The sequence below is a fragment of the Cheilinus undulatus genome, linkage group 18 (genome assembly GCF_018320785.1).
Source record: "Cheilinus undulatus linkage group 18, ASM1832078v1, whole genome shotgun sequence".
NCBI classification, from domain to species: domain Eukaryota; kingdom Metazoa; phylum Chordata; class Actinopteri; order Labriformes; family Labridae; genus Cheilinus; species Cheilinus undulatus.
This window is the reverse complement of record NC_054882.1, coordinates 37,470,521-37,482,603: the sequence shown is the minus strand read 5'-3', so window position 1 is coordinate 37,482,603 and position 12,083 is coordinate 37,470,521. Positions and strand designations below refer to the sequence as shown.

At 42.2% G+C, this 12,083-nt stretch overlaps 1 protein-coding gene across 5 annotated transcripts in view; it reads left to right on the top strand.

The window, feature by feature from the left end:
- Positions 1-12,083, top strand: part of nrxn3a (neurexin 3a) — a 275,340-nt gene that overhangs the window by 156,478 nt on the left and 106,779 nt on the right. For all 5 annotated transcript variants that reach the window (XR_005993299.1, XM_041812741.1, XM_041812742.1 and 2 more), the window contains exons 8-10: positions 5,907-6,200; positions 6,304-6,451; positions 8,914-9,297. Coding sequence is in view for 4 of the 5 variants with exons in the window: in XM_041812741.1 (XP_041668675.1) it covers positions 5,907-6,200; positions 6,304-6,451; positions 8,914-9,297 (826 nt within the window). In the remaining variant the exon portion in view is untranslated. The remainder of the gene's footprint in view (positions 1-5,906; positions 6,201-6,303; positions 6,452-8,913; positions 9,298-12,083) is intronic.

Sequence of the window (12,083 nt, the reverse complement as noted above, 5' to 3'; positions counted from 1 at the left end):
CTCCGTGACTCCGTCCTCTCGCTGTTATTGATAGCATTTAGGGCTGCTGTGATAAAAGATCGGCCACTTAGTCTTCTTCATTCATTTGTTTTCCATCATTGGCAGGACACTCGCTCATGCAGGAGACTTTGCGTGATACAAAGCAGCTTTATGGCGAGGTGTGGAAGCTACGGTGGCTGACAGGGGCAACTTTCCTGCAATAGTGGAGATGATTTACACTGAGAGAAGCATGCAGTGGCATCATAATCACATGCAGAAGTCCAAAACAAATGCATCAACCTAGAGAATGCACAGAATAACAGAGAACAGCAGTGAGTTGTTTTCTTTTCAAAAATGACAAAAGTCGAGTACCTACATGTCTATAGCTGCCATGTTTCGTGTTATTCCTCACTAGCTGCGCACGCGCAGCTGGATAGCAGCTACGTCACGTGCTTTGCTGCTCTTATTGGCCCATAGAGATATGACAGACAGAACGATCATCCAATCTCACTCCGAGTTTTTTTGAAATCCTCTGCCTTTCCTCAAACGTTTCCTGTTGAAGCTTTCCCAGATGGATGTGTGAAACAAATCCATCTGGTGTGTCAGGTTACAAGTAACTTTGACATTCCCTGCATTCAAAAAGCAGCTTAAGATTGATCTAATTCTGTATTTCTCATTAAAAACCATTTCAATTTGCACTCAAGATCAAAAACATAAATGCTGATATAATAAATGTTCATGAAGGCAACATGAAATGTCGTCAAGTTCTGATAAAACTGACGCTTTAGCAGCATCCACACTAATCTCTTCTGCCATAATTGCACCGGTCTCTTGTTGCTGCTTGCATACATCACAACTCCGCACTGCTCCTCGTCGCTGATTGGTCCTGTGACTTTCTAACCGGGCCCAAACAGTTCAGATGGGAGCTTTGCAAGATGGATTCGCCAGTGAGAAACACGGAAACGGGTGAATCCATCTGCTTTGTGAGGTTAGCCTGTTGGTCCTTGCACAATGAATACATATTATCATGTAAGTCATTTGCAAAAAGTCTTTCATAACACGCATGATATTTTCTCCTTTCTCCTCATCAAATATTCAGTTTATAGAATCAGTTAGAAAAGCACTCGGAGAGCGCAGACCTCCGCCATTAGCCCTATCTCCCAATAGTACAGAATCCTTTAAAAAAATTCCTGGATCCTCAAAAATCTAATCATTTCTTCTTTATGCCATTTCTGACATTTCCTGATAATTTCATCAAAATCCGTCCACAACTTTTTAAGTTATGTTGCTAACAAACTAACCAACAAACGAGCAAACCCACTCGATCACATAACCTCCTTGGTGGAGGTAATAAGCAGTGCAGTGAATGATACAGTGAAATAAAACCGCCCTGTGAAAGGGGGGTGTAAATCCATCCGAGATCCTAAGTGAGACATTTTTATCTATTTGAATGCGCATTGTTGCAATTTTATTGAAATTTGGGTCACAATTTGCTGCAATTCAATTTTGCAATTGAACGCAGTGCATAGTGGGAAATTCATCATCCCACTTGGTTTAAAGTTTGGTCCTGGAAAATCTTTGTTTCAAGGGCTATGTAGCCCTCAGCCATAAGCCTCGATTCAAAAGAGAATTGGGACACCCCTTCACCTTACGTGAACGCGCAAAACCAAGGGGAAGATCAGGGCTATGGGGTAGAAATGGGATTCACCCAGAGTCTGGGTTCACATGAACATCCTGTCTTGACCATGAAGCGAGGGGCGATGTGGAGGTCAGAGAAGGCGCATTAAAGAAGAGAATGGTTGTAAATCAGAATCAGGAGCAGCAGAATCTCCACCAGCTGTTTCCTGATATGAAGCCCACCGTCTCTTGTCTCCCCTGCTGTCAGCCGGGATGCTAACCTGTGTGTTACTGAGTTCATCAGCTTACTCACGCTGAGGTTGGGTTGTAGCTGCTGGATATCGAGGTAATCCTGCACATGCTCTTATTCTAAAACACATTTTTAATGTCTTAAATCTTTTAAAAGTCTGATTTAATGTTCTGCTCTTTCTTGACATCAGTATTAGAGCGTGCCAGCTGAGGAGTCTCTAAATGTGACATTAAGAACTGCAGTACCGTCGGGGGTAAACACGGCTTCACAGAAGCTACATTTTATTCAAAGAATTAGTAAAGCAGCAGTTAGCTGAAAAGACATGATCTTATGTGTGTTTCTATGAGTCCATATCGAGTGGAAACGTCAAAATAATTCACAACATGATGTCTACTTGCCTCTACGTCCTTTTTTATTTATTCTTAGAGGAGCCATGATCGACTCAAAAGCTTTTTACCAGGAAAACATTTCATAATAAAAGACACATTTTTTGTAGCTTTTCATGAATTAATTATAGAGGACCGTGGGAGTATAGCATGCAGGAAAGGTGGCACAGGTTGGACTTGACTGCATGAGGCACAACCTAACCCCCAGGTCATCTGCACCCCAACATTTCATAGTAGTAAAGAGGAAATTTGAAGCTGTAAAAAGAACAAAATAAGATCAGTGTTTCAGTTCAGATAGTGACTGTTTGAAGTGCAGACTTTCAGTCATGGCTAAAGTCTTTCTGTCTTTTGTAATGACCGACATCTGTGACCACAGTTGGCTGAAAGTCACCAGTTAACTCTGTCACTAATCAGCTTATATACTTCGAGCGTTACACCTGTGCACGGATGAAAATATTTTTTAAACAGAGTACAAATGGCGCCAATCTGACCACCAGTCTTCAGTCTGAGCTGCCCAGATGTTACTATTGATTGCTGATGTTTGTTTTATGGAAGTTCTGTTCTCTTAATCAACCTAACCTCCTCAAGTATTACCATGTTTGCAGTTTACATCCCACACATTGAGTTACTGTACAGAACCTAAACTCTATTGTGTGCCCCCTACTGGTGTGCTGCAGTAACATGCATCACATCTAAGGAGGAATATTTACAAGAATTCTCATGATGTGGCCGGATGCATAAACAAACTCAAGGTGAAACAGCAGGTATATCTTTGGCCTAAATCCACAGTACATGAGGTCATCAGATTCAGGTAAAACTACAAAGGCACAGGTAAAAACAATAAGTTAAGGAACACTGAGATCAGAAAACGTGTGAGCTGGGACACGATAGGGAAGTGGGTGACAAAATAAATCAAAAACGGCGCATCCAAACAAAAAAGAACACAAATGACTTAAAAATACTACATGGCAATGATTTGATTGCTCATCGCTCCCACCCTTTTCCAGTCCCCACCAGTGATCCACAGGGTTCTGTCCTGGGCCCCTTTCTGTTCATTCTCTATCTACACTGTAACTTCAACTTTCACTCATATGCAGATGACACCCATCTCTACCTCCACCAGACCAAATGCCACTCTCCCACCAATAATCTGGATGTTTAGGTGACTCAAATCCTGACCAATCCACCCTGACCAAATCAGAGTTTCATTCCATCCCAGGTTTATGAGATCTCATCTATGCTGGTTAGCCCACAGTCAATTGTAAGGGATATTATTAGAAAGTAGAAGTGTTCAGGAACAACAGCAAATCAGCCACAAAGCTGAAGACCACATAAAAACACAGACGCTCTGCTGATTTCATAGTGGGAGAGTTCTTAACCTCAACTGACCTAAACTCTTAGAGATCATGCGGCGCAGGCACATCCCTTTATAAATCACTTGGTAATGTTTGAACTTTAAGTCTCGGCACTTAATTTTTTATTTTTTTTAATCTGAAAGCTCTACGTTGTGCCTAATTATGTCCTCCATGGACAGGAAGGTGTTGTCATAAATAACAAGAAGTGACACGTTTATAAAAGCGTTGATAACCATAAGTCATGGACACTTACTCTTTTTTCCTTTGAAAGCTGACCTTCTTGTTGTTCGTTTGCTACCCTTGATGTCTGCGTAGCCCTAAAGGACGCCATTTTAGCAAGCCTAGAACTTTGGTGACTTTTCTGGGTCTTTACAGATTGAATCTACATTGTTTGATCTGATAATAAGCATGTTTTATCCATTTTTAATCAATTTTCAATCATTTTCTGTGCTTTTTGCAAGGTTCATTGCCATGTTGTTTACCACAATGCATTGTGGGAGGGGCTGTCGACCACTTGAGTCTCTACTGCTTTGAGGAATGGCACAAATGAATGAATGGACTTTTTTGTATATATCTATAGATATTTTAAAAACTGTTAGTCACAGAATGTTTTCTCACTGTTGTGTCCCCAAGTCATTGGAGAACAAGTCTGTGCAAAGAAAAGGCTTTCTGAGTGTTATAAATAAAAATCTCTGAGTTTCAAATTCAGATTTGTTTTTTTCTTTTGTCTTTGGAGTCCTACATTACTGTAGTAAATACACTCTTAAAGCCCAGGTTGTCCTGAAAAAGGATGTTTAGAGCTCGACTGTGCACCCCAGGGTTAATATTTTACAACCTTTTTAAGACAAAATGTCCAGACGAGATGTGATGGTGAAAAAAACAGCTGTGAGCTCTCAGGGTTAATGTAAGTACAAGAACTGTGCAGCAGGAGCTTCATGGAACAGGTTTCTATGGCCAAGCAGATGCATGTCCAATGCCAAACATTGGACTGCATAGAGTAAAACACACCGACATTGGACTGTGAAGGAAACATGTTCTGTGGAGTGACGAATCACACTTCTCAGGCAGTCAGATTGGTGGGTCTGAGTTTGGTAGATTGTAACCTGCCAAACTGTGGAGTTTAGTAGATTAGGAATCATGGTGTGGCTGTTTTTCAGAGTGTGGGCTAGGCCCCTTATTTCCAGTGAAGGGTAATCTTAGGCATACCAAGACATTTAGGACAATGCTATGCTTCCAACTTTGTGGCAACAATTTGGGGAAGACCCTTGTATATTCCAACATGACTGTGCTCCAGAGCACAAGGCAAGGACTATAAAGGCACGATTTGATGAGTTTGGTGTGGAAGAACTTGACTGGTCTGCACAGAGTCCTGACCTCAACCCTATCGAGCACCTTTGGGATAAACTAGAATGAAGATAGCGAGCCAGGCCTTTTTGTCCAACATCAGTGCCTGACCTCATAGAAGCTCTGCAGAATGAATGGACACACATTCCCACAGAAACGCTCCAACATCTTGTGGAAAGCCTTTCCAAGGGGAGTGCTGCAAAAGGGGGTGCAGCTCAATATATGTGCCTGAATACAACAGTCTATGTTGGTGTCATGGTGAAGCCGAACACTTTTGTGTACATCTGATGTTATCTCAACTGGGCGCAGAGATGGAGAACACTGCTGTAACTCTGCACCTGTCAGCAGCACACATTAACTCCTTGATGTGACAAAAATAAAAACCGCATACATGAACTTAATTGCCCTCTTACTGTTACCATAGTAACCAAGACCCATGCAGCTGCTTTAAGTTCAGAGTTACAGCTATACATAATGAGCTTATTTCCAACACGGCTGATTTTGTCTACATTTACTTCCTTTTTTTTTTTTCTGTGAAATTTTTTTTATCCAGCATTTCTGTATTCCATCTAAAGAATAAGACTTAATAGAACAAGGTTAAGTCAGATGAATTGAAGGCCTGTTTGTCAATTTGGAGGGCTGAATATTTCCGTCCTTTTTTATCTGGTGATTGAGAGAGCATGTGTGAGAATTTGCATTGTTCATTTGAAATAAGCAGTTCCTTCAAAGCCTGATTCATTGATTGGTTTTTATATAACAAATTAATGCAGATGTGAGTTGCTTTTAACTTCAAAGTACCGACAGCTTTTCCATTATTTGGAGGTCATTCCTGGTTAATTGGGAAAAATGACTGTGCTGCTCTGTGTATTGCATTGTTATTGTCATAAATTATTGTTAATTTATTTAAACGGCTCTGACAATTCAACAATAACTCAGGAGATGAATAATCATAACGCTCTCTTTGTCCTCTCGCAGGTGGTGTATAAGAACAATGACATCCGTCTGGAGTTGTCCCGCCTCGCTCGAATCGTCGACCCGAAGATGAAAATCCAGGGCGAGGTGTCCTACAAGTGCGAGACCGTGCCCACCCTCGACCCCATCTCCTTTGAGACTCCCGAGGCCTACATCAGCCTCCCCAAGTGGAACACCAAGAGGATGGGATCTATCTCATTTGATTTTCGCACCACTGAGCCCAACGGCCTCATCCTGTTCACACACGGAAAACCTCAGGAGCGCAAAGACGCCAACCGCAGCCAGAAGAACACCAAGGTCAGCCTATAACCCACTATGATCTGAAAATAGTTCATCATACTAGGATAGCACAGCTTACATTAGATTAAACCCTGTCTATGTATTGTTTGCCCTTGTCCAGGTGGATTTCTTTGCGGTGGAGCTGCTGGATGGCAGCTTGTACCTGCTGTTGGACATGGGCTCAGGGACGATTAAAGTAAAGGCCACCCAGACGAAGGTCAATGACGGAGCGTGGTACCACGTAGACATCCAGAGAGATGGACGCTCAGGTCAGTTATCTTGGTGCAGAAAAGGAACATTTATACAACAAAGGTCATATAAACACGTCTTTATAGAAACCTTCAACATAACAAACAGAAATGATAGCCGTCTGGGATTTTGCAAGGAGTTTTCTAAGTTGTTATAAAAAGGTCCAGACATTTGCTGCTCAGGAAATTTCTTGTTTAACGGACTATTATACACACTGTTTTCCACCTTACCTTAAATACAAATGTAGATTTTAAAGGTCACTTATTATACCCTTTTAAGACAAGTTTGTATTGTTCTCAGAGGTCCTCAAAACATGTCTGTGAAGTTTAGTGCTGAAAAAAAACTCCAGTATTGGATTTATGTGTGTCTAAAAACCCCTCTGTTTCAGCCCTGATTAGAACGAGCTGTTTCTGTGTCTGTGGCTTTGTTGTTGCTGAGCTGTGTGACTCCGCCCATGACCACACCCCTCTCAGGAAATTGATGTGGCTCTGCTGAAGCAGAGAGGGCCAGCCGAACCTGGGGGCAGTGTGTATTGCAGGGATTGTGGACAGGCCAGGAGCACATGGTTTTGCTAGAAAAGCTTGAAAAAGTGTATTTTGCATAATTTGTGACCTTTAAATGCCAACAATTAAAACAAGTAATCTGGACACCATCCAGTTCCACTGAAGAGAGCAACCTTTGGAGCCAACATCGTTTTAGGTATCTTAATGTGACTCCAACATGTTGAAGAACAATAATTTCCCTTTCTGCTTTTTTTAAAATGTTATAATGTTTAAATCCCTGTAAAGTTAAATCCAAAATATGTGTCTTAACACACTTGAAATGTTGGAATAAGGTTGCTGTAAACAAGTGTGTGACTGAATTTTTGATTTACACAGTGCCTATAAAAAGTATTCACACCTTGGATGATTTACCCTTTTATTGATTTTATAAATCAATCATGGTCAGTATAATTTGGCTTTTTTGACAAAAAACATCATTAATGTCAAAGTGAAAACAGATTTTGACACCGTAATGTCAATTTAATAAAAATATGTAATGTAAAACAAGTGACTGCATGAATATTCACCCCCATTCTACTACTACTCCATTCTTCTTTGCAAATTCGCTTAAGCTCTGTCAGGTTGCATGGGGATCAGGTGTTAACAGCCATTTGCAAGTCCAGCCACAAATTCTGTATTGGATAAAGGTCTGACATTTGAACATTCACATGTTTGTCTTTAAACCATTTCTGTGTTATGTTCGTTGTATGCTTTGGGTCATTGCCTTGCTGGAAAATAAATCTTCTCCCAAGATGTGGCTCTCTTGCAGACTGAACAATATTGATCCTCCAGGATTTTTCTATATTTTATGTATTTGTTTTACCCTCTATCTTTACAAGCCTTCCATGGCCAGGTGCCGAGAAGCATCCCCACAGCATGATGCTGCCACCACAGTGCTTCACAGTGGGGATGGTGTGTTTGTGATGATGTGCAGTTTTTGGTGTCTTGGTGGCCAAACACAACCATTTTGGTCTCATCAGACCAAAGAACTTTCTTCCGCTTGACCATGGAGTCTCCCACATGCCTTTTGGTGAACTCTAGTGGAGATTTAACGAGTTTTCTTCAACAGCGTCTTTCTCTTTGCCACTCTCATAAAGCTTGGACTGGTGAAGAACCTGAGCACCAGTTGTTGTCTGCAGAGTCTCTCCCATCTCAGCTGCTGAAGCTTGGAACTCCTCCAGAGCAGTCATAGGTGTCTTGGTGGCCTCTCTCACTAGTCTCCTTCTTGCACGCTCACTCAAAATGGCCTGCTCTAGGCAGATTTACACATGTGCCTTATTCCTTTCATTTATTGATGATGGGGCCCTTGGAATATTTTTGTATCCATCCCCTGAGTTGTACTTTTAATGAACTTTTCTCTAAGTTGATTGGAGTGTTCTTTTGACTTCATGGTGTAATGGTAGCCAGGAATACTGAATAACCAGTGACAGGACCTTCCAGACACAGGTGTCCTTATACCACATTCACTGGAAACACATGGACTACACTCAGGTGATCATTGTTTCACAAACTGTGAGACTACTAGGATCAGTTGGCTGGACCTCTGTGGGTTAAAATGTGCTATTAGTGCTGCAGCACATCACAGATCCACAGTTTAGATCCAAACACATTTTACTGAATCTAAATGATGTATGACTTCCTCCATTTTCTTCTCTGTGGGTGTTGGATCTCTTGCAGATGTGTTACTGCTAAAATATTACTCACTTATATTATTTGCATAATCTTAAAGGCTGCACAACATGTGCAAACATCCTATGGAGGCGAGTTATAACGATTGAATGGTTCATAGTTGAATACTAACATACATCAACATCTTTGATCTGACCAGGCTAAGCACTACTGTGGTCGTGTAGAGTATGACTTAACTATTCCATCCTCGTCCCTTCTTGGACCACTGATGGTAACGTACCGTATGTATGCTTCCTCTGTCCCAAACCCAGGAACCATCTCAGTAAACAGCAGAAGGACTCCGTTCACAGCCAGCGGAGAGAGTGAGATCCTGGACCTGGAGGGCGACATGTACCTGGGAGGGCTTCCAACCGACCGTACCAACCTCATCCTGCCCACTGAACTCTGGACAGCCATGCTCAACTACGGCTATGTGGGCTGCATCCGCGACCTTTTCATTGACGGTCGCAGCAAGGACATCCGTCAGATCGCTGAGGCGCAGAATGGGGCTGGGATCAAACCATCGTGCAACAAGCAGCCTGGAAAGCAGTGTGAGAGCTACCCATGCAAGAACAGAGGCATCTGCAAGGAGGGCTGGAACCGTTTCATATGTGACTGCACCGGCACGGGATACTGGTCACGCACCTGTGAGAGAGGTACGTGTTTGTGGTTGAATGAGTGGATGCTCTGCTCTCTTACTTACACCTATGAACACACTAAGGCTAACTCAAAAACAAGGCACTGAATGATTATAATTGATTTATTAAATGCAAGGTTTTGTTGTGCTAGATATTTATTATTCAGCACCTTCAAAACTGAGGCCATGGTTCTCTGCTGGAAAATGATGGATTGCTCCCTCCAGATGGGGAGTGAGTCTCTGCCTCAAGTGAAGGATTTCAAGTATCTTTAGGTCTTGTTCATGAGTGATGGTAAAAGGAAGCATGAGATGCGGACTGGCGCCTGAGACAAAGCTTTTGATTTACCAGTCCATCTACCTCCCAATGAACTCTGGGTAATGACTGAAAGAATGAGATTGCGGACACAAGCACCAGAAATGAGTTTTCTACAGAGGGTGGCTGGGCTCAGCCTTAGAGATAGGGTAAGGAGCTCAGACATCCGGAGGGAGCTAGGAGTAGGGCCGCTGCTCCTTACCATCAAAAGGAGCCAATTGAGGTGGTTTCAGGCATCTGCCAGGATGCCTCCTGCCCCCCCCCCCTCGGAGGTATTCCGGGTATGTCCAGCTTGGAAGAGACCTCAGGTAAGAACCAGAATGTGCTGGAGGGATAATGTATCCTGTCTGGTCTTGTAATGCCTCGGGATCCCCCAGCAGGAGTTGGGAAGCATCGCTAAGGAAAGGGACGACCCGGCTCCGGATAAGCAGAAGGAGATGGATGGATGTTTTTTTTTTTAATATTTTTTGCTGTACACATCATGCAAACATCAAGTATATTTTTTCCTTTAGAATAGTTTGCAAAAAATCCAACTTTTCTTTTTATTGTTTGTTTCTCTTTAATTGAGAATGAAATCAAAATGATTATCCCCTTCAATACAACAGTTCATATCGCTTTTGCAGTATGAGTCAAGATAATTGCAATTAGGTATGTTTTTCAATATCAGTCAGTCCTACTAAACCGCAGGTCTGTAATGCTTTTTGACCTTTCCAAGGTGTGTTCTGACCTTGCTAGAGGAGCCTCTCTGGGCTGTAATTATCCCTGTGCCATAATCTTTACCAGAGATTCCATATGGTATATTTGCCAGTCTCTATTCAGTTTTGAATCTTTAAGTCATATCCTTTTGGTCTCTTCAGAATGAAATAGGACCTAAAAAAATACAGTAAGTCCCACAACTGTAGTACAAATGTTTATTTTCAGGATGCTTTTACACATGTAAGGGTTTATTTTTCCTTTTACAACAAAGCTGCTAATTAGCATTTTGTCTCCTGTGGGCAGTCCTTGGAGAAACAAGATGCTATAGCTAGTCTTATGTGTAAAAGTGTGTACATCAGCACTAAACGGATTAGAAATGTATTTTCTTTCTCAGGATGTGGTGAGGACAAAGTCAGACCCTGTCAGCTCAGCAGTGAACATGCAGACGTAAACGTGTGATTAAGAGCTTGAAGGACGTTGCATTGCTAAGGCTGAAATCTGCTGTCCAGAGACATGAGCACTTCTACACTATATATATGTTTTTTTTTTTCTTATGTAGGGTGATGAGCAAGCTCTAAAAGCATAAAATATTCTTATTCTTATTTTATTGCTGAAGTTCCTTTGAACTACCAGTGATTTATGTTTTGCCAAATGTTTGGTTTAAGCTCTTCTTGCGCCGTTACTGTCTCTCTGCTTTCTGACTCCAGTCAGGATTCTATAGAGGATGCTTAACACCTTGATTTAAAGCACCAAGTGTGAGATGCTCCAAGTTTAAAGCTTTGGGTTGAAGTTGTGTTACACTGGCCATCATCATCATGTTTTCTTGTGCTTCAGCTGCTTTATGCTTACACTGCTCTTAACAGAGATCATAAGAATTTTTCCACATTAGCTGCCTGGACCAGGATACCAGTAAACTTGAACCCAAAGTCCATTTACTCTGAAATGTGTGAAGATACACTATATTGCCAAAAGTATTTGCTCACCTGCCTTGACTGGCATATGAACTTAAGTGACATCCCATTCTTAATCCATAGGGTTTAAATGATGTTGGTCCACCCTTTGCAGCTTTAACAGCTTCAACTCTTCTGGGAAGGCTTTCCACAAGATTTAGGAGTGTGTTTGTGGGAATTTTTGACCATTCTTTCAGAAGTGCATTTGTGAGGTCACACACTAATGTTGAACGAGAAGGCCTGGTTCTTAGTCTCCTCTCTAATTCATCCCAAAGGTGTTCTATCAGGTTGAGGTCAGGACTCTGTGCAGGCTAGTCAAGTTCATCCACGCCAAACTCTCTCATCCATGTCTTTATGGACCTTGTTTTGTGCACTGGTGCACAGTCATGTTGGAACAGGAAGGGGCCATCCCCAAACTGTTCCCACAAAGTTGGGAGCATGGAATTGTCCAAAAATCTCTTGGTATGCTGAAGCATTCAGAGTTCCTTTGACTGGAACTAAGGGGCCAAGCCCAGCTCCTGAAAAACAAGCCCACACCATAATCCCCCCTCCACCAAACTTTACACTTGACACAATGCAGTCAGACAAGTACTGTTCTTCTCATACATCAGATTGCAAGATGGAGAAACGTAATTCGTCACTCCAGAGAACGCGTCTCCTCTGCTCTAGAGTCCAGTGGCGGCGTGCTTTACACCACTGCATCTGACGCTTTGCATTGCACTTGGTGATGTATGACTTGGATGCAGCTGCTCGGCCATGGAAACCCATTCCATGAAGCTCTCCGCACTATTCTTGAGCTAATCTGAAGGCCACATGAAGTTTGGAGGTCTGCAGTGATTGACTCTG